Source organism: Salmo trutta, chromosome 34, assembly GCF_901001165.1.
Source record: "Salmo trutta chromosome 34, fSalTru1.1, whole genome shotgun sequence".
NCBI lineage: Eukaryota > Metazoa > Chordata > Actinopteri > Salmoniformes > Salmonidae > Salmo > Salmo trutta.
Window position 1 is genome coordinate 10,238,174 of NC_042990.1, and position 22,936 is coordinate 10,261,109.

The 22,936-nt window shown below is 45.4% G+C and overlaps 1 protein-coding gene across 1 annotated transcript in view; it reads right to left on the reverse strand.

The window, feature by feature from the left end:
* Positions 1 to 608: 608 nt before the first annotated feature.
* LOC115173532 (sodium/potassium-transporting ATPase subunit alpha-3) overlaps positions 609 to 22,936 on the reverse strand; it is a 31,873-nt gene continuing 9,545 nt past the window's right edge. Inside the window, exons 3-22 of the mRNA XM_029731710.1 lie at positions 19,866 to 19,997; positions 19,081 to 19,140; positions 18,735 to 18,938; positions 17,713 to 17,826; positions 16,535 to 16,669; positions 14,733 to 14,850; positions 12,495 to 12,763; positions 9,993 to 10,191; positions 9,321 to 9,565; positions 8,780 to 8,972; positions 8,194 to 8,506; positions 7,056 to 7,206; positions 6,578 to 6,746; positions 5,790 to 5,944; positions 3,461 to 3,584; positions 3,181 to 3,326; positions 2,722 to 2,852; positions 2,449 to 2,550; positions 2,120 to 2,211; positions 609 to 1,621 (exon numbers count right to left, since the gene is read on the reverse strand). Of these exons, the coding sequence (XP_029587570.1) occupies positions 1,593 to 1,621; positions 2,120 to 2,211; positions 2,449 to 2,550; positions 2,722 to 2,852; positions 3,181 to 3,326; positions 3,461 to 3,584; positions 5,790 to 5,944; positions 6,578 to 6,746; positions 7,056 to 7,206; positions 8,194 to 8,506; positions 8,780 to 8,972; positions 9,321 to 9,565; positions 9,993 to 10,191; positions 12,495 to 12,763; positions 14,733 to 14,850; positions 16,535 to 16,669; positions 17,713 to 17,826; positions 18,735 to 18,938; positions 19,081 to 19,140; positions 19,866 to 19,997 (3,081 nt within the window). The 3' untranslated portion in view covers positions 609 to 1,592. The remainder of the gene's footprint in view (positions 1,622 to 2,119; positions 2,212 to 2,448; positions 2,551 to 2,721; positions 2,853 to 3,180; positions 3,327 to 3,460; positions 3,585 to 5,789; positions 5,945 to 6,577; positions 6,747 to 7,055; positions 7,207 to 8,193; positions 8,507 to 8,779; positions 8,973 to 9,320; positions 9,566 to 9,992; positions 10,192 to 12,494; positions 12,764 to 14,732; positions 14,851 to 16,534; positions 16,670 to 17,712; positions 17,827 to 18,734; positions 18,939 to 19,080; positions 19,141 to 19,865; positions 19,998 to 22,936) is intronic.

Here is a 22,936-nt window from a genome sequence, read left to right on the forward strand (position 1 = left end):
AATTGTAAGGTATCTTTGCTTTTACTCAAGTATGACAATTGGGTACTTTTTCCACCAGTGTATATGTTCATGTTTTTTTAGGACTTATACGGCTTCCATATTACTAGCTACAGTAGAGCAGGATCTAAATGGGAGGGAAAACGACAACGGATGTACAGCAATGTGAAAGCCTGGTGGTGTACAGAGAGGATGTGAGCGTCATCATTATTGCCCGTATGTATTCCACTGAGGTGGTGAATGGATGGATACCTATGAAATGTTACTTTACCTTGATTATTCATTAGCATATTTCCATTATTATTTTTTTTTTTCTTGTGCCTTAAAAATATATATATATATATTATTTTCCCAACCATGATGAGTGAGTAGGTAGAGCAGAATAATTGTGTGCGGTGTGAAAATAAGTGTAGTAAGAAGTGATGATCATCTCACTATTGGCGCTCCCAACACACCTCATTGCAGACAACCCTTCAATCCCGCTGGTATGTAACCCGAGACACCCTGTCTGCCTTAAAATGGTATCAGGAGTGTTGATAGTGTGAAAAATGTATTTACAGTCTTGCCTTTCTCTGCCAAACCCCACACACAAAAACAAACTGAGGCCAAACTGAAAAAAAGAGGGATCCTTATATTTTATTTCATTTCTTGCTGCTGTTTCGCATGTAAGGTACAGTGTCTTATTCCATTGTTCACTTATTTAAATAATGACATGGGAATGAAATCTCTTTTCTTAGGATACAGAAAGATTGTTGTATTTTATTAGCAGGGGTGAGTTGGGGGGGGGGGGGGTTTACAAGGGCAGGGGAAATCGCACGGTGCTCACCAACAGACGGATAAACAGGGACGGACAGACAAGCAGTTCTCAGACCCACTCCGAACATTAAAAAACACACAGTAATGTTACCAACAATTGTTTAGAAAACAACAACATTGGCAGAAAAACAGGAGGAGGAGGGAGGGGAACACGAGCAGGAAGGAGGCGGATTTTCTTTTACCCCTGTAGAGGCCGTGGGTGATTATTCCACGTTTACTGTTGTCAGCAGTGGGATCTTTCTGTTATACCCATTGGGCCAGGGAGTGGTGGGAGTGGCTTGAGGGGCATGTTAAGTAGAGGATTGGTGGAGGGAGGGAGCGTGTCGAGAGGATGCCGGGGTGGAACAGGTGACAACGGCGCCACACCACTCGCCGTGGAATCTAGATGCAGCTGCCATTTTGTAGTCGATAGAGGAGAGCGATACCGGTATTTTGTACATGACAGTGTATTAGCACATTTATAAACAGTGTCATAACAGTATAGTAAACATTCGAAGAGTATTGGCAGTGTTGACTATGCTGTAGTCTTTTGGCAGAAAAAAAGGCAGAGACGAAGAGAGGCACAGGGATCTGGCGTGATCGTCCTGTTCCTCTCCTTCTCTGTGGTTGGTCCTCTTGTCCTCAAGGCGATGTTGGATGAAAATACAGGATGAGGAATGGAGGAGTTTTCAGATGCGGTTTCTTGTATGGTTTGTATGTGATTAGAGGGACGGGTGGAGGTAGGGAGGAGAAAAAGAGGGGGAGGTAAGGGGGTGAGAAGTAAAGAATGGTTTGATAATTTAATAGTATGTCTCCTTTTCCACCCAGCCTAAAGAGAAAGGAAGGAGAAAATGAAGGGAGCAGAGAGAAAGAGAGAGAGGAATTATTTTTAATTGAAACAGCAAACATTTGTATCAGAGGCAGTGGTGGAAAAAGTATCCAATTGTCATACTTGAGTAAAAGTAAAGATACCTTAATAGAAAATGACTCAAGGAAAAGTGAAAGTCACTCAATAAAATACTACCCTAAAAGTATTTGGTTTTAAATATACATAAGTACCAAACATAAATATAATTGCTAAAACATACTTAAGTATCAAAAGAGAAGTATAAACGGATTAATCATTTAAAATTCCTTATATTAAGCAAACCCGACAGCAGCATTTTCTTGTTTTTTTTTCAATTTTGTAGCATGATGTACAACAGTACCCACAACGCTCTGTGAAAGATACCCAGTTCCATCGTAGTAAATGTTATTATGGGTACTGTAGTACGTCATACACAAGTCTATAGTGAGTACAGTAAGTGTGTTTGTGAGAGAGTAGTACCTCCGGGGTTTCGGCGCAGGATGAGTTTGCGGATCTCATCGTAAACAAAGATGAGGAAACTGTACGGGAACGCACAGAACCACCAGCTGGGCCTGAGACAGAGAAAGAGAGAAAAAGACGGATGGAGAGAAAAAGGAAGAAAAAGCCAGAGGGCCATTCAGTTGAGTGAATAATTCTCCTTAAAGAGGAAATCATTTTCCCATTAATGGATTGAAATAGTCTCCAGTCCACACAGTCGTAATTTACTGTCAAGTAACTGTCATATAAACGTCACTCAGTAGAGGGTGCTGTTGCTCTGTGTGAATGAGAACAGAGGCTGGAGTACTCACTTGAGGGGGTACATCCTGAGAGCCACGTCCATGCCTGGGGTGTAGGACAGGAAAGCAGCCAGGGCCGTCTCCTCAAACAGCCCAAAGATCAGGATCTTATTCCTGTAAAGAAACAAATAATGAATCTCAACATTTATCCTAGCTATGAGAGACATAAAGTAGAGGGGCTTCATAACCCTACAGAATCTGAAGAGAGAAAAGAAGTGGTCTGCTTTTTAATCATGCCAAAGTCTGTGTCATTAGAGGACAGGTGCAAATATAAAGGGTTCTGACCTCATGCCCTGCTGGAAGACAGAGTTGCGCCTGGTCTTACAGATGATGACATCAGCCCACTGTACCACCACAATACTGACGAAGAAGGCTGTGTGACAGGTGTACTCCACTATCTTCCTCTGTTCATAGGTCTGGCATGCGAGGGAGAGGAAATCACAAGGAGGGAGGGTTAAAGAGCGAACGAGAGTAGAGGTAACTAAGTGGAACGTTGTGGTGATGATTAAGTGGATAGTTGTGATGACTAAGCGGAAAGCTGTGGCGATGACTAAGAGAGCAATTCATTTAATGAGACTAATGAGGACTGGATGAAATAAAATAAGACGACAGAGGGGTAAGAACTTAGAGTGAGTAAAGACGAGAGAAAGAAGAAAAAAAAGAAGAAAAAGTGTTTTTTTTAAAAGATGAAGAAAAAAAGAAAACGGAGGGAGAAAAAAAAAGAGAGAAAGGTGGGCAGCGTACCCATTGCTGTCCGTAGCTGTCCTCTAGGTCGTTGTTGGAGCGGTCGTCCCAGTTTAGCCTGATGCCCACCAATAAAGAGGGCAGGAAACCGTTCTCCGCCAGAATCACAAAGTAGGAGAAGAACCCTCCCAGAGCCTGGATCATCCCTACAGAGACAGAGGGAGGAAGATGTGTTAGCTTTATCTACTCTGCCTATAGAACTAGAATTAGAATTAGGCCGGGAGTCAATCCATCGCAGACTAATGACGTGAACAGAGAGATAGACTTTTTAAAAACCCACCAATCTGTCCGTAGGCGATACTGATCAGCCTCTCATTCACCAGTTTGTCCCTGGCTGGGTTTCTGGGCTGTCTCTTCATAATGTCACTCTCTGCTGCCTCGTAGGCCAGGGAGATAGCTGGCACCTGTAGGCATACAGTAGCGTTAGGAGAAGACCGTGGATGTCAATACACATTCCAATAGACTGACTCTCTTTGTGGTGCAAAGGACAACAGACCAAAGCACACACTTGGATGAGATAACTGACCTTCGATTCAAATTAAGTACATACCCCAACCAGAAGCCATGGCTTACAGGCAACATTCGCACTGAGCTAAAAAGGTAGAGCTGCCGCTTTCAAGGAGCAGGACTCTAACCCAGAAGCTTATAAGAAATCCCGCTATGCCCTCAGACGAACCATCAAACAGGCAAAGCGTCAATACAGGGCTAAGATTGAATCGTATTACACCGGCTCCGACGCACGTCGGATGTGACAGGGCTTGCAAACTATTACAGACTACAAAGGGAAGCACAGCCAAGAGCTGCCCAGTGACACGAGCCTACCAGACGAGCTAAATAACTTCTATGCTCGCTTCGAGGCAAGTAACACTGAAACATGCATGAGAGCATCAGTTGTTCGGGCGACTGTGTGATCACGCTCTCTGCAGCCGATGTGAGTAAGATCTTTAAACAGGTCAACATTCACAAGGCTGCAAGGCCAGACGGATTACCAGGACAACTGGCAAGTGTCTACACTGACATTTTCAACCTCTCCCTGTCTGAGTCTGTAATACCAACATGTTTCAAGCAGACCACCATAGTCCCTGTGCCCAATAACACTAAGGTAACCTGCCTAAATGACTACAGACCCGTAGCACTCACGTCTGTAGCCATGAAATGCTTTGGCAGGCTGGTCATGGCTCACATCAACACCATTATCCCAGAAACCCTAGAACCACTCCAATTTGCATACCGCCCCAACAGATCCACAGATGATGCAATCTCTATTGCACTCCACAATGCCCTTTCACACCTGGACAAAAGGAAAACCTACAGTATGTGAGAATGTTATTCATTGACTACAGCTCAGCGTTCAATATCATAGTGCCCTCAAAGCTCAACACTAAGCTAAGGACCATGGGACTAAACACCTCCCTCTGCAACTGGATCCTGGACTTCCAGACAGGCCGCCCCCAGGTGATAAGGGTAGGTAACAACACATCTGCCACGCTGATCCTCAACACGGGGGCCCCTCACGGGTGCGTGAACAGTCCCCTCCTGTACTCCCTGTTCACTCATGACTGCACGGCCAGGCACGACTCCAACACCATCATTAAGTTTGCCTATGACACAACAGTGGTAGGCCTGATCACATACAACAATGAGACAGCCTATAGGGAGGAGGTCAGAGACCGGACCGTGTGGTGGAAGGACAACAACCTCTCCCTCAACTTGATCAAGACAAAGGAGATGATTGTGGACTACAGGAAAAGGAGGATCAAGCACGCCCCCATTCTCATCGACGGGGCTGTAGTGGAGCAGGTTGAGAGCTTCAAGTTCCTTGGCGTCCACACGACAAAACCTATTCCCCCTCAGGAGACTGAAAAGATTTGGCATGGGTCCACAGATCCTCAAAATGTTTTACAGCTGCACCATCGAGAGCATCCTGGCGGGTTGCATCACTGCCTGTTATGGCAACTGCTCGGCCTCCAACCGCAAGCCACTACAGAGGGTAGTGCGTACGGCCCAGTACATCACTGGGGCCAAGCTTCCTGCCATCCAGGACCTTTATACCAGGCGATGTCAGAGGAAGGCCCTAAAAATTGTCAAAGACTCCTGCCACCCTAGCGGTACCGGAGCGCCAAGTCTAGTCCAAGAGGTTTCTAAACAGCTTCTACCACTCCTGAACATCTAATCAAATGGCTACCTAGACTATTTGCATTTCCCCCCCCCCCGCTCTTCTACGCTGCTGCTACTCTCTGTTATTATATATGCATAGTCACTTTAATAACTCTACATATTACCTCAATTACCTCGACACCGGTGCCCCTGCACATTGACTCTGTACTGGTACCTCCTGTATATAGCCCAGCTATTGTTATTTACTGCTGCTCTTTAATAAATGATTTGTTTTTCTTACTCTTACTTTTTGGGGGGTATTTTCTTAAAACTGCATTGTTGGTTAAGAGCTTGTAAGTAAGCATTTCACTGTAAGGTCTAAACCTTTTGTATTCTGCGCATGTGACAAATACAATTTGATTTGAAAATGTATAAATTGAACAAACTACAATTTGCCTGTGTGTGTGTGTGTGCATGTGCCATGCATGTGTGTGTGTGTGTGTGTATGTCACCATGTCGGTTCCCAGGTCGATACAGAGGATGGTGATGGTCCCTAGGGGCAGTGGGATGTTGACCAGGATGAAGAAGAGAAAAGGGGTGATCTCAGGGATGTTACTGGTCAGGGTGTAGGCAATGGACTTCTTCAGGTTGTCAAAGATCAGACGGCCTGGAGGGACACAAGAGAAAAGGCTTGTATAGGCTAGCCCAGGACGACATCCTTATGTATCTTATTTTCATACAATAGGCTCATATTACAGATAGGTTACCTTTCTAAACAGCACTTTTCGTTTGTCTCTAAATATTCCATTGCCTCTATTTTCTTGTCTCCTTCTCTACTCTCGCTGACCTTTCTTACTCTCTTCATCCTACCTGTCATTCATACCACCCCCTTTCTCTCCTTCATTTTCACCCTCCTTACAGATGTGGGATCTTAATTTGAGCTAATTTGCTACAGCAGGGAAATAATCCTGCAGCAACAGGAAATGTGAATTATTATGTGGATATTATTAATGGGCATTTTTGTAGGAGTTGATACATTTCTCGTAAGGGAAAATCAAGTCTGAAATTTCAAAGTGGAAATAACAAAAACTTCAGAAGCCTTTTTAAAAACCTCATAAATTTTCATTTTTCATTTCTTGCATTGCGGAAAAATTCTCCTGCAACAGGGTGATCAAATGAAGATCCTACATCTGCATACCTCTTTCCCTCCTACCTTTCTCCTCCCTGCTTCTTTCCCTCGTTTCCCTCCCTCCTTCCCTTCTTTCCTCACTCCTTTCCTCCCTCTCCCTCTGTCTCTCACCCTCTTCCACTCCGGTGACGATGGAGGCAAAGTTGTCGTCCAGCAGGATCATGTCAGCGGCTTGTTTGGACACGTCTGAGCCAGAGATCCCCATGGCGACGCCGATGTCAGCCTTCTTCAGGGCGGGAGAGTCGTTCACACCATCACCAGTCACAGCCACGATGGCACCCTGAAAGACAGGTTAGTGAAAATTGTTAAAAGCCTCCTATAAAAGCCTTCATATTCTATCTACTACTGTATGAGAATCTGTAGTGGGGAATCTGTTTCTTCAGATTTCTATACTTTAAAGTCCTTTCATGTCAAGAAAGCCAGACGTGTCTGTTTGTGTGCATGTGTGTGTGTGTGTGTGTGTGTGTGCACATTGCATGACTGTCTGTGTGTGTGTGTGTATGTGTGTGTATGTGTGTGTGTATGTGTATGTGTGTGTGTGTGTGTGTGCGTGCGTGTATGCGTGCACGTGTGCGTGTGCTCCCCTCACCTGTCTCTGGCAGCCCTCCACGATGATGAGTTTCTGCTGTGGGGAGGTCCTGGCGAACACAATCTCAGTGTGGTTCCTCAGAATGTCATCCATCTGATCCTGGGACAGATCCTTCAGGTCTGTCCCGTGGATCACACACGCCTTGGCATCCCTGGAACGCACACACACAGGAAGACAGTGAGCCACAGTGGCCTTCCCTGTGGCTCAGTTGGTAGAGCATGGTGTTTGCAACGCCAGCATGGTGTGTGCAACGCCAGGGTTGTGGGTTTGATTCCCACGGGGGGCCAGTACAAAAAAATATAAAAAATGCATGAAATGAAATGTATGAAATGTATGCATTCAGTACTGTAAGTCGCTCTGGATAAGAGCGTCTGCTAAATGACTAAAATGTAAAAATGTAAATGTAGTGAGAGTATGGTTGGTATCACTGAGACAGACACACACAGAACTGCAGAAAGTTAGTGTTTTTAGTTCACACGTTTATGCAAGCAATTGGGTGTGACTGACTGACTATCTGAGTGCTTGGTTAAGTACACTGAGTGTACAAAACATTAGGAACGCCTTCCTAATATTGAGTTGCACCTCCCTTTTGCCCTCAGAACAGCCTCAATTTGCCAGGGCATGGACTCCACAAGCTGTCAAAAACGTTCCACAGGGATGCTGACCCATGTTGACTCCAATGCTTCCCACAGTTGTGTCAAGTTGGCTGGATGTCCTTTGGGTGGTGGACCATTTTTGATACAAACGGAAAAGTGTTGAGCGTGAAAAACCCAGCAGCGTTACAGTTCTTGACACAAACCAGTGCGCCTGGCACCTACTACCATACCCCGTTAAAAGGCACTGAAATCTTTTGTCTTGCCCAGTCACCCTCTGAATGGCACACATACACAATCCATGTCTCAATTGTCACAAGGCTTAAAAATCCTTCTTTAACCTGTCTCCTCCCCTTCATCTACACTGATTGAAGTGGATTTAACAAGTGACATCAATAAGGGATCATATCTTTCACCTGGATTCACCTGGTCATTCTATGTCATGGAAAGAGCAGGTGTTCCTAATGTTGTGTACACTCACTGTATATACGTGTGAAAGCAAGATAGATAAAGTATGCTCATACACACACACACACTCTCCTTACCTGGGATTGACCTGGCTGACGGGGATATTGAGGCGAGAGGCGATGTCCTCCACGGTCTCGTTGCCCTCGGAGATGATGCCCACGCCCTTGGCGATAGCCTTGGCTGTGATTGGATGATCGCCGGTCACCATGATGACTTTGATGCCAGCGGAGCGACATTTTCCCACGGCGTCGGGCACGGCGGCACGGGGAGGGTCAATCATGGACATGAGGCCCACGAAGCACAGGCTCTCTGTGGTGAAGTTGACGTCGTCACAGTCGAAGGCAAAGCCCTTGGGGTACTGGTCTTCAGGCATTAGCAGGTGGCAGAAACCTGGGGAGTATTAAGATTGGTATTATTATCAGTATTAGTGTATACATTCTGAAAGGACGGTTTAGGTTCCCATTTCTTACCCTCTTCCCTCTTCTCATCCCTCCCTCCCTCTCTCTCTCTTACCCGAGCACTCTCCCTCCTAGTCCTCCCAGCTCCGTGCAAGCGCCCTGGAACTTTCTATACCTCTCTCCCACCCTCTTGTTTACCCAGGACTCCCTCCCTCATCCCGCCTCTGTCCTCTCTCCCTATCGCCCTCTCTCCCTCCTGTCTCACCGAGTACTCTCTCTCCCAGTCCTCCCAGCTCCATGTAGGCGTTCTGGAAGGCCTCCTTCATCTCCTCGTCCATGGGCTGCTCCTTGCCCTGGATCAAGATGGTGGAGCAGCGGTCCAGGATCCTCTCTGGCGCTCCCTTCATCACCAGCAGGTAGCGGTTGTCGTTCTCGTCCTCCGTCTCATGCACAGAGAGCTGGGGAGAGGGGCAAGGGGGGAGCACAATCATACACCGTGTTCAGCCTCTTATACAAAGTCCTTATACAAACTGTTTATATAAGGATTTAGAAAACCCTTGTTTTCCCTGACCATAGCTTCAACCCTAACCCGGACCCAGGTAAGACCAGGGTCAGACCCACATCTAGGCCTAGGGCCGTATGTATCCGGCTGATTCAGGATCGCTTTTGCCTTTTGTAACACAGTGAATAAGATCACATGGATAGGTGTTACCTGATCCTAGATCAGCACTCCTTCTCTGAGACATTTGATACATACAGCCCCAGGGATCCAGGGTGCGCACTTGTTCCCTATATTGGTCCCTCACCTGGTACTTGTTGGTGGAGTTGAAGGGGATCTCGGCCACCTTCTTGTTCTTCTCCCTCATCTGTCTGACGCTGCCGCAGGACAGCTCGATACATTTCAGCAGCGCCGACTCGGAGGCGTCGCCAGCCACGTCCCTCTTCAGGATTGGAAGCTGATCCTGAGCCGCTTTGAACTGCGCCCGGTTACACAGGGCCGCCACGCGCGCCAGCGCCAACCACGTCTCCGAGCTCTTGTCGAAGGAGGCGCCTGGGGAGAAGAGAGGGAGGAAGAATTGTTAATGACAGACACATGGTTGTTGCGTTCATGTGCTCACAGGCAGCCCTGAAGCCTCCATCAAGGCCTGCATAAATACATGTACTACCATTAAAAAAATGCTAATCCTTTGATACAAGATGTTACAAACAACATAAGGCCAATCTTTGACGGCCTAGTTATTCCCTAACACAGTGGTCTGATACTTCTGACTCGGGTGCCACATCAGGCCTGCAAACCACATTATGCTGGTTTGCAAAATGTAATCTAATTCCAGAGACTACAAGACTTAATCCCCTAAACTGGTGCCACCATATTAATAACTGTGATCACAATATGCATGCCTAAGATGCAGTGACTTTGATGTTATAGTAAAGAACATAAACAACGAGTTCAGTGAACTTAAACCCCTCTCTCCTACCAGACTGGTCCTCAGTGGTGTCGGCCTCGTGGATCTGGTTGTCGAACCACATGTGGGCCACGGTCATCCTGTTCTGGGTCAGGGTGCCAGTCTTATCAGAGCAGATGGTGGAGGTGGAACCCAGGGTCTCCACAGCCTCAAGGTTCTTCACCAGGCAGTTCTTACGAGCCATACGCTTAGCGGTCAGGGTCAGACATACCTGAGAGAGAGAGAGAGAGAGAGAGAGAGAGAGAGAGAGAGAGAGAAAAGAGAGAGAAAAGAGAGAGAAAGGAGAGAGACAAGAGAGAGAAAAGAGAGAGAAAAGAGAGACAGAGAAAGGAGAGAGACAAGAGAGACAGAGAAAGGAGAGAGACAGGAGAGAGACAAGAGAGAGACAGAGAAAGGAGAGAGACAAGAGAGAGACAGAGAAAGGAGAGAGACAGAGAAAGGAGAGAGACAAGAGAGAGACAGAGAAAAGAGAGAGACAGAGAAAGGAGAGAGACAAGAGAGAGACAAGAGAGAGACAGAGAAAAGAGAGACAGAGAAAAGAGAGAGACAGAGAAAGGAGAGAGACAAGAGAGAGACAGAGAAAGTAGAGAGAAAAGAGAGAGACAGAGAAAGGAGGAAAAGAGAGAGACAGGAAAAGTAAGAGAAGAGAGAGACAGAAAGTAGATAGAAAAAGACAGAGAAATAAGAGAAAAGAGAGAGACAGAGAAAGTAGAGAGAAGAGAGAGAGAAAAGTAAGAGAAAAGATAGAGACAGAGAAAGGAGAGAGACAGAGAAGACAGAGAGACAGAGAAAAGAGAGAGACAGAAAGAGAGAGAAAAGAGAGACAGAAAAGGGAGAGACAGGAGAGAGACAAGAGAGAGACAGAGAAAAGAGAGAGACAGAGAAAGGAGAGAGAAAAGAGAGAGACAGAGAAAGTAGAGAGAAAAGAGAGAGACAGAGAAAGTAGAGAGAAAAGAGAGAGACAGAGAAAGTAGAGAGAAAAGAGAGAGACAGAGAAAGTAGAGAGAAAGAGAGAGACAGAGAAAGGAGAGAGACAGAGAGAGACAAGAGAGACAGAGAAAGAGAGACAGAGAGGGAGAGAAAGAGAGACAAGAGAGAGACAGAGAAAAGAGAGAGACAGAGAAAGGAGAGAGAAAAGAGAGAGACAGAGAAAAGGAGAGAGACAAGAGAGAGACAGAGAAAGGAGAGAGACAGGAGAGAGACAAGAGAGAGACAGAGAAAAGAGAGACAGAGAAAGGAGAGAGAAAAGAGAGAGACAGAGAAAGGAGAGAGACAGGAGAGAGACAAGAGAGAGACAGAGAAAAGAGAGACAGAGAAAGGAGAGAGAAAAGAGAGAGACAGAGAAAGGAGAGAGACAGGAGAGAGACAAGAGAGAGACAGAGAAAAGAGAGAGACAGAGAAAGGAGAGAGAAAAGAGAGAGACAGAAAAGCAACCAGAGATTGCGAAAAGAAGACAGGGTTAAAAGAAAGTAACAAATAGAGAATGGGAGAAAATGAGAGAAAAGATTAGCACCGAATCGTAAAAGTAAAAACATGGGATGCACAACTCCAGGTGTAGACGCCCTAGACCCTCAAAACCAATCAACAACTTACTTGCATCTGCAGAGAAGAAACCCATGACCAACCAATACAAGATACCTACACACTTACCCTTGAGACATGGAGTTGTACAAACCCCAGTCATTCCACCCCCCCCCCCGCTGCCCATTACATTAAAATGCACTAGAGCCAAATCAAATACTACAGTATATTTCACAGCCCAGAAGAGAAATGCAGAAAGATAGAAAGAAAGAGAAGGAAAGCCAAGCACAGAGTAAAAAGCAGTGAAAGGCAGGCGCCAGTGTTTCATGCGACTTTCAAAATGGCGGAACGTATCATGGGCCATACAGGCTACTAGCCAAGCAGCGAGAGCGGCAACAGCCCAGCATCTACATTAACATTAGCCTAGCATTCATCAGTCTCTCTTAACAGTTGTCATAGAAGACAACTGACCAGGGGGAGTCACTGACACTGAATGACGCAGGCGTCGAGAGAGCCTGAAAAAGAGACACAGACACAAAGAGGGAAGAAGAGAGAAAAAGAGAGAGAGATACAGGTACATAAAATCAAAGGGCTGTAGAGAGAGAGAAAGAGAGAGAGAGAGAGAGAGAGAGAGAGAGAGAGAGAAAGAGAAAAAGAGAGAGATACACTAATAGTAGAGAGATACACCACCACAACCATCACAGAAGACACGTGGATTCGAACGCCTCTATTATTACAGACAGACGGATAACCACACAGCGATACTGGAACACATGGAAATATTAGCACAGAGATATAACACACAGAGTAAGAGACAGACAGACAGACAGACAGACAGACACAGAAGTACAACACAAGACACCGACACAGAGGAAAAAGCAGAACACACACAAACACACAGTCCACTCTTCACTACCCCCAACTTCCCCTCGCAACTCCGTCCACCACACAAAACACAACACAACACTAAAATCCACCAAAATATCCCCTCACAGTGACAGTAGCCAGCAGGCCCTCGGGCACGTTGGCCACGATGATGCCGATGAGGAAGATGACGGCCTCCAGCCAGGTGTAGCCCAGGCAGACGGCCAGGATGAAGAAGGTGATGCCCAGGAACACGGCCACGCCTGTGATCAGGTGGATGAAGTGTTCGATCTCCTTGGCGATGGGGGTCTTGCCCGACTCCAGGCCGGAGGTGAGGGTGGCGATACGGCCCATGACGGTACGGTCGCCGGTGCACACCACGATGCCACGCGCCGTGCCTGGTGACCGTGAGGAGGAGAGAAGGACGTTAGATGACTTTACTTGCATGTTATATTAGTGTATCGTCAAAGATTTGTAATACCATTTGTGGTGCCATGTGTAAAATGATGAGTTACCCCGATACAATGAAAAGCACTTGGAGGAAAAACTCAACGTGCAAATCAAATGTTTTTAATAATCATTTTTTTGTATCACTCCCTTATAGTTAATAGCCCTAAAGTAATCATTCAAAAAATTATAATACTGAACTGCTGAAGTGTTATTTACTGAAATGCCACTCAAGTATTTCAAATCGCCACCAGTGCAGGTGCAATACACTGTTCTGACCACATGGGGGCGGCATATACCATTCTATGAAGTAAATCATAGTTCTTTAGTATATTTGGGGCCTACAGGTAACCAGTGCCAGGCCTTAGCTTCATCAGACAACTAAGGCCTAGATTCAATCAGATCAGCGTTAACCTGCCGTAACCGACAATTGCATTCCATATCAGCGTTTAAAAAAAAAAAAATGTAGGCAATGTTGGAGGTGTAACTGCGTTGGAGCTGTCAAATCGGTGAGCGGCTGCTCTTGTGGTCATTGTCACGAAGCCACAGCCATCCCACTCGCTTTAGAAGTTTCCAAAGAGAAAGTGTAGGCTCTATAAAAATAATGACACTCAAATTGAAAAATCATTCAACAAAATTAGAAGTATTTATACAAGCCGAATCGAGGCGTGGATTACATTGCAACATGGCTGCATGGGATTTTTACTAATGCATCCAATGGGCAATGTCCGCGGCAGGTATAACACACAGGCCGATCGTGGATTCGACCGCTCCAACTCAGTTACGCCTCCGACGTTGCCTAAACAAACAAAAAACAAATATATGCTTTGCAGTTGTCAGTTACCGCAGGTTAAAGCTGAACTGACTGAATCTAGACCGTAGCCATTTATGTGTGTCATCCTCTATTGACACTACCATTAGACCACTGAGCCATAGGGAGACGCTAAGCTAATATTGACACCAGATGGAGTGTTCTCAAAGATGAGGAGATATGGACAGATGGGAAGGAAAAGGGCAGCCAGGGAATTCAAAGAAGAGGGAGGAAGAGAGAGGTGAAAGAAAGAAGGAGAGAGAGACAGAGTGTGCGTGGGCGCTGGGTTGGGTGCTTGTTAAAATGGTGGGTGCCTTGTTGCTATGGCAGCCAGCATTTTCCACCTTAAACCCGTTCAGAGGTGGATAAAGAGAAGAAGTAAGAGAAAAAGAAAGAAAACAGGAATGGAAAGACGACATGTAGAGTGATGGGGCAGTGATGGTTAAGACGACATGTAGAGTGATGGGGCAGTGATGGTTAAGACGACATGTAGAGTGATGGGGCAGTGATGGTTAAGACGACATGTAGAGTGATGGGGCAGTGATGGTTAAGACGACATGTAGAGTGATGGGGCAGTGATGGTTAAGACGACATGTAGAGTGATGGGGCAGTGATGGTTAAGACGACATGTAGAGTGATGGGGCAGTGATGGTTAAGACGACATGTAGAGTGATGGGGCAGTGATGGTTAAGACGACATGTAGAGTGATGGGGCAGTGATGGTTAAGACGACATGTAGAGTGATGGGGCAGTGATGGTTAAGACGACATGTAGAGTGATGGGGCAGTGATGGTTAAGACGACATGTAGAGTGATGGGGCAGTGATGGTTAAGACGACATGTAGAGTGATGGGGCAGTGATGGTTAAGACGACATGTAGAGTGATGGGGCAGTGATGGTTAAGACGACATGTAGAGTGATGGGGCAGTGATGGTTAAGACGACATGTAGAGTGATGGGGCAGTGATGGTTAAGACGACATGTAGAGTGATGGGGCAGTGATGGTTAAGACGACAACAATGATGATGATGATGATGATGAGAAGAAGGAAATGGGCCAGCAGGAAGAGGAAGAGGGAGATGGGGACGATGCAGTTGCCAAGACGACCGTACCTTCAACACAGTTGGTGGAGAAGAAAGCGACATTGCGGGTCTCCAGGGGGTTGTCATGGGTACAGTCAGGTGACCTGCTCTGGGGTTCTGATTCGCCTGTCAGGGAGGAGTTATCCACCTATAGGAGAAGGACAAAATCCAGGGAACTTGATTACAACTTTAAAAAGCTTGTATGTAAAATATGTAATTGCGTGAGTGTGTTATATTTGAATGTGAGCTATGTATATGCACTGCTCAAAAAAATAAAGGGAACACTTAAACAACACAATGTAACTCCAAGTCAATCACACTTCTGTGAAAGCAAACTGTCCACTTAGGAAGCAACACTGATTGACAATACATTTCACATGCTGTTGTGCAAATGGAATAGACAACAGGTGGAAATTATAGGCAATTAGCAAGACACCCCCAATAAAGGAGTGGTTCTGCAGGTGGGGACCACAGACCACTTCTCAGTTCCTATGCTTCCTGGCTGATGTTTTGATCACTTTTGAATGCTGGCGGTGCTTTCACTCTAGTGGAGTGTGAGACGGAGTCTACAACCCACACAAGTGGCTCAGGTAGTGCAGCTCATCCAGGATGGCACATCAATGCGAGCTGTGGCAAGAAGGTTTGCTGTGTCTGTCAGCGTAGTGTCCAGAGCATGGAGGCACTACCAGGAGACAGGCCAGTACATCAGGAGACGTGGAGGAGGCCGTAGGAGGGCAATAACGCAGCAGCAGGACCGCTACCTCCGCCTTTGTGCAAGGAGGAGCAGGAGGAGCACTGCCAGAGCCCTGCAAAATGACCTCCAGCAGGCCACAAATGTGCATGTGTCTGCTCAAACGGTCAGAAACAGACTCCATGAGGGTGGTATGAGGGCCCGACGTCCACAGGTGGGGCTTGTGCTTACAAATTCGCCACTGGCGCCCTGTGCTCTTCACAGATGAAAGCAGGTTCACACTGAGCACATGTGACAGACGTGACAGAGTCTGGAGACGCCGTGGAGAACGTTCTGCTGCCTGCAACATCCTCCAGCATGACCGGTTTGGCGGTGGGTCAGTCATGGTGTGGGGTGGCATTTCTTTGGGGGACCGCACAGCCCTCCATGTGCTCGCCAGAGGTAGCCTGACTGCCATTAGGTACCGAGATGAGATCCTCAGACCCCTTGTGAGACCATATGCTGGTGCGGTTGGCCCTGGGTTCCTCCTAATGCAAGACAATGCTAGACCTCATGTGGCTGGAGTGTGTCAGCAGTTCCTGCAAGAGGAAGGCATTGATGCTATGGACCGTTCCCCAGACCTGAATCCAATTGAGCACATCTGGTGTGACTCCAAATCCAGACCTCCATGGGTTGATAAATTGGATTTCCATTGATTATTTTTGTGTGATTTTGTCAGCACATTCAACTATGTAAAGAAAAAAGTATTTAATAAGATTATTTCATTCATTCAGATTTAGGATGTGTTATTTTAGTGTTCCCTTTATTTTTTTGAGCAGTGTATGTGTGTGTGTGTGTGTGTGTGTGTGTGTGTGTGTGTGTGTGTGTGTGTGTGTGTGTGTGTGTGTGTGTGTGTGTGTGTGTGTGTGTGTATCAGTTTGTATTACTATCCTTGTGGGTACAGGAAATCCTCAAAAGTCCCAACAAGGAACATTCTCCAAAGGTTATTTTAAGCTTAGGGGTTAGGTTTACAATTAGGGGTAGGGTTAGAATTAGGGTTAGGTTTTTTAAATAGGATTTTTTTATGGAAATCAATTTTTTGGTCCCCCACAAGGATAGTAAAACATATGCTGTGTGTGTGTGTCTGTGTGTGTAGGTTTACCTTGCAGCCATGAGCAGAGACGATCCTGAGGTCGGCGGGAATCCTATCTCCTCCCTTCACCTCCACCAGGTCTCCAGCCACCACCTCCTCAGCGTTGATCTGCATCTTCTCGCCCTCACGGATCACCAGCGCTTGCTGTGGACAGAGGAAACCCCAATGGTGAAGTAGGAACCATAAACCAACCATTAACTGACTATACATTCAGGTGTAACACTGGGGTAACAGTAAAACCCACTACACGCTATCACTGACCCTAAACTAACTAGTAATGATGGGGTTTTATGTTATAACTACGTAACTGCATAGAGATAGGCAGATAAATAGTGGACTGTAAAGTAACCAACTAACCATTGACTGACTATTGGCACTGACCATAGAAAGAGTCTGGATAGAAAATGCTTACCTATGGACTGTATGTATGGACTACATAGAGACTGAACATTTGAGCCGCTGTCTGACTGGCTATTAACTCACCACTGAATGACCATATGCATCATGTTCACTTACAAAGACGTAGAATAGACTAACCGCTGGTTACAATGGCCAAAACAATGTCGGCTACGTGTGTTTTGAGGGGGAACATTTGGATTAGGGTCACAGATTATTTTGAGTCACTGCCACAACTACCCCACCCATTGTCATCTAGAAAAACAAGTCTGGATTATAATTTGTAAAACACATATGATGAGACTAATAGGATTGGAATTAGTATTACAGACACTGAGTCCTACAGGGATCATCAACTAGATTCAGGGCCGTTTTTTTCTCGAGAGGATGGTCTGGGGGCCGGGAACATAATTATAAATAATTTGTACACTGCAAATTGAACGCAAGATGCCCAAACAGTTATAACATTTGACTAATACATGATCATTTCAAACCTTGCTTACATTTGTATATGATCACACATATCTCTATACTATGTCTGGGAATATTTTTTAACAGATTTCCAGAATTAAAATCACATGGAGTTGATTTGTTTTTGTTTTACAGTCTTTTATGTCGCGATTTTGTTAAATAAATATATATTTTGGGGTCAGAAAACTTGGGGGGCAAATAAAATCAACTGCTGGCCAAATTCAGCTTGCTGGCCGCCAGTTGAGGAACCCTGCTATAACTGGTGGGAATGTAGGAGATAATAGGATAGGGTGGTAAGGTCTAAGAAGAGGTTTGTTTACCTGGGGCACCATGTTCTTGAAGGACTCCATGATTTTGGAGCTCTTTGCCTCCTGGAAGTAGGAGAAACAGCCGGTGATGATGACCACAGCCGAGAGAACGATACCCAGGTACAACTGGAGAGAGAGAACGCAGCAAACAATGTAAAAAACAAACAGTATTGGAACATTTGATACAAACGTTCTTATAACTATTATGTCCTTCTACTAATGTTTATCAAATAACATTTTCCCAGGACATTTTAAAAGCATTCATGGGATGTTGTCATGCTAAAGTTATCTGAAAAACAAATTGGGACTCCATTGGAACGTTACCTAACGTTGCAGGAACGTTCACTGTTTGCTGGGAAAAATATAACTTCATTGTTTGATAATGTTATTATGGTGCCTAGCTTTTTAATTCATTATAGGTTTGGTTGAACTATATGGCTGAATCTATAATGCCACATGCCATGCAGCGTTGGGGTCAATTCAGATTTGAATTGAGAATGGCTAATCAATTCCAATTCAGTTCTTGAATTTTTATTGAAATAGTACACAGGATGCAGAATCATTTGAATTTGACTTTGAATTAATGGAAAATATACAGGAGAGGAAATAAATCATTGATAAATTCAATGAAATTCGTGGAAATTCAAATGCCTCATTTAGTATTACCCAGGTACAACTGGAGAGAGAGAGCAAAGAGAGAGAGAAATATTGTTTAACCATTAATCATTTTAGATGGTGCCTATACTTCCCATTCATTTAGGGTTGGTTGAACCATATAGCTGGATCTAAGGAACACATGGGACTCTGACTCATCTCAACACTAGACACTAGACACTTCCTTGTTCAGCAAGTCATAGTTTCCCAAATATTTTAGTGCCAAGTAAGAATCAGCCACAACCTCCCAAGTTGAATCCTAATGCTACATTTTGGAAATACTACATTAAGCTGAACCCAAAAGGCCATCTATAACCTTGCATCCCTTTGTCCCCTGCCAAGTGATAATGGTGGTCATTTTGTGGGGTTCTGTCACTCACATTGTCTCCTGCGGGCTCGTCCTCGGTGGCGGCCTGGATGGCGTAGGCCAGGAAACAGAGGATGGCGCCAGTCCACAGCAGGATGGAGAAGCCACCGAACAGCTGGCGACAGAACTTGACCCACTCGGGGGTGGTGGGGGGAGGCGTGAGGGCGTTGGGGCCGTCACGAGCCAGGTACTCAGCGGCCTTAGCATTGGTCAGACCCTGGAAGAGGGGGTGAGTGAGGAGGGAGAGGGATTGGCTGATATTTTGTGTGACAACTGATATTACCATTAATGTTCTAATATGTTTCGTTTTAAAAGCCCCAACACAGGTTTTGGGAAAAGTCTTGAGGTGATGAACGTACCTGGACTATGTCGGTAGAGTACTTCTGGCATACCTCCTCGATGGACATCTTGTGTTCCGTCTATAAGAGAAAAGTTGAAAACATTGAATAAATCTCTAGTTTTAACTACATTCTTGCAAATATATATTGTGAATAGCGCTGGAGACATTTTCCGGCTGTGTTTCAGAGGGATATTAATATTGTCATGGTTTGGCCTTATGCCTCATAACAGAGTAAATCTTCTTCAAACAGGATTAGTTTATATTGGAAGTGCCTCTCGCCACAAAGTACTATTCGTACCAACAACAAAAAACAATTTCCTTTGCTTGACACCCATGAGATGAATTTACTGCCAAAAATAAAATAGATTTTCAGGAATACAGGCTGCCAAAATCCATTGTCCAAACATCTGAGAAGTCATTTATTAACAACTTTGTTGCTGTCCCAAACAGAATACATAAAGACTGCCTGCTGGGAACACACTGGTTGAATCAACGTTATTTCCATGTCATTTCAATGAAATTACGTTGAACCAACGTGGAATAGACGTTGAATTGATGTCTGTGCCCAGTGGGTGCTCTTTAGGATAGTGTTTCTCAAACTTTTATTATACCAGTGTCCGGCAAGTTATGGTCCTTTCTCCTTAGGCTAAAACTAGCACTCTAGATGAATCTAAATTGGTTTCAGCTAACCATCTGAGGGACCAGTTAGCAACATCCCAGGGACCAGTGCCGGTCGCAGGACACACTGCTCTAGGCCACGGTGCACTGACAGGAAACAGGAAGTAGGAATGACGCACTACATACCAAGGGAACTTCCTTCTTCAATTCCTCCATGTCCTTGGTCTTCTTGTCTGCCTTGGAGTCCGCCTTCTTGGGGGACTCCTTCTCGTCCTTCTCCGTCGTGGTGGCCACGCGGTAGCTGTCTGACCGTCCATACTGCGAGACAAACAAAGAGAGTCTCAGAACACAGATCCTTGACTCGTCCATATTTTACATAGAAAAAGGTTTGGTTAATACACCGTGTGGGTCAGCTAATCCCAAATCCACAATTTTAGACTGTGACTGCCTCAATACTGCCGTAGTAACTTTGAGTATGGCAGTGAAGTGGGCTTCCTGGTGCCAGCTGGTATCCTACGTGCACCACAAGCTAAAGCCACAATTACATAGGAATTCATGCACTCAGATAACCCACAATATCACTGTTAGCTACTTGAGTGTAGGCCACAATCAAACAAGCAAACAGAGAATGAAGTGCAAGGCTCCCATAATTATATGATTGGGCATAGCTCCCTAAATATTTTCCACACTGGCTTTGTGTATTCCACATGAAAATGATGAAAGTATAACAGCCAGGAGGATGCATGTATAACATGGTCCAGAATGGAAGGTTTTGTCTAATCAGGACCAATTGGTTATGGTTTAAAACTAGACGTGTCCTATATGTAGTGCGCTATCCAAATTCCCACCATTTGAGACTTTCATTTCCCCGTTGAAAATGTTTATGTTTCCCAACATTAAAATGCATTTCTGTCATTGAGACAAGGAGTGACCAAGCGTATTCACAGTAAACACCCATTTTGGGATTTTCTTGTCAGATTGGTTTTGGTATCTCAACAGGAAAGGCTGCTTTCGAGCCAGGTAGACCCCACCTGTGTCTTTTATGGTAAATCTTTATTTTTGTTAACCCGATTGAAGGCTTTTTCTTTTAAATATTGAAGTTTGAAGTGGGAACTTTGTAAATACGTACAGTGATCAACGTCACTTTGGAACATTAGCACCATTTTGTAAATAAATCTAACCACATCTACCCACCTGCCTCCTGCGGCTTCGTTTCCCTTAAGACTGCTACAAGCTCCCTATTTAACAGTAAGTGATGAGTTAATGATTTCCTACATAATGAAAAGGCACCCAAACATGCTTTCTTCCTCTACCATTCCCTCCCTCAATTACTCCCTCCACACCCACCCTCGATTACTCCCTCCACGCCCACCCTCGATTACTCCCTCCACGCCCACCCTCGATTACTCCCTCCACGCCCACCCTCTATTACTCCCTCCACGCCCACCCTCTATTACTCCCTCCACGCCCACCCTCTATTTCACTGTTTCTTTCTCTCCTTTCATCTCTCTCTCCCAAACTCTCTTCACATCCCTCCCTCTTCCTCTCCTCCGTGGACAATGCGAGCCTTGTGAGAGTACAGTGCCACAGTGGCAGCAGTGAGAGGGACCTCACATGGTCGTTTCTATGGAAAGCGCATGACAGTGGCCCTGTGGCTCCAGGGGCCATGATGATCAGGGAGACTACGGACCACAGCAAGTCCTGAGAACGTCCTGAGAGGAGAATCGGTCAATGATAGACCTACTAAACTATGTGCCTTATATGTGCGTGTATGTGTTTACATGCCTCTTGAACACTGTATGACCAAAAGTAGTTGTTATGGATGGGTTTGAAAATGTCACAGAGTACAATGACACCCAAGACAGATAGAAGATGGAATAACGGCATACAAAATGATTTAAACAAACAGTTACACTCTTCAAAGAAACACACATACATTATGTCTTTGTACAGTGTATTTGGAAAGTATTCAGACCCCTTGACTTTTCCCACATTTTGTTACATTACAGCCTTATTATAAAATTGATTCAATTGTTTTTTTCCCTCATCAATCTACACACAATACCCCAGACTGACAAAGCAAAACCATTTTCTTTTTTTCATGTTTGCAAATGAATTAAATATTTAAAAAACTGGTGGGTCTCCCAAGTTGAACAGATTTCTAAGGCACTGCATCGCAGTGCTAGAGGCGTCACAACAGACCTGGGTTCGATCCCGGGCTGTATCACAACTGGCCGCGATTGGGAGTCCCACAGGGCCGCGCACAATTGGCCCAGCGTTGTCTGGTTAGGGGAGGGTTTGGTCGGGGTCTTTACTTGACTCATCTCACTCTAGCGACTCCTTGTGGCGGGCCCGGCGCCTGCAGGCTGACCCCGGTCGTCAGTTGAATGGTGTTTCCTCCGACACATTGGTGCAGCTGGCTTCTAGGTTAAGCGGGCGGGTGTTAAGAAGCGCGGTTTGGCGGGTCATGTTTCGGAGGACGCATGACTCGACCTTCACCTCCCGAGTCGGTTGGGGAGTTGGAGCACATCATGGCTTTCCAAATGCACTGTATGTGCCTATCTGTGCCATTATGTGCCATATTGTCCTAATACATACAAGTGGCAATGTATCGCCTCAACTTTAGGGTCTCTATTCAATCACAGTAAGACAGTAAAATACACTATGAGCGGCCTTTGGGTTTCGTCACCTGATACATTCACGCTGTATCCATCTTGTGCAGTCCACAAGGTAATCACGTTTCATGGCTGAATTACAGTCTGCATCGCTTGATCAAAGACTAGACATTGCCACTCAGGGGAGAGATTCAAAAGCATGCAGATATGGATGTATCACCTGTCCTATGAGACTACTCCAAATCATTGTATCAGCTAAATCCCGCAGCTTGACATTTTACAAGATATGCATCACAGGAGCCTTTGGTGGTTCATCTTCCTACTACATCTGCCAGAATCTAACACACACAAACCAGGAAGTACCCCTGAGTCCTCCACAGTAGAGCCAAAATGTCATCCACTAAACCCCACAGTTGCCTAGCCTACCACTGACTGACTATGCTGATAATCCACTTGAAAAGGCAGAGGGGAGGGGGTGAGAAGAAACATTTGTGGGGGCCCTTATCTGTAGGTTTAATCCAGACTTTTGTCTGCCATGGCAACGGTTTGTGTTTGTTTTCTATTTTGGTAAACCCCCAACATCCTGTTAGTCTGCGCTCTTGTTTCTATTAGAATCCACTTGCAATTACTGATAATCATTAA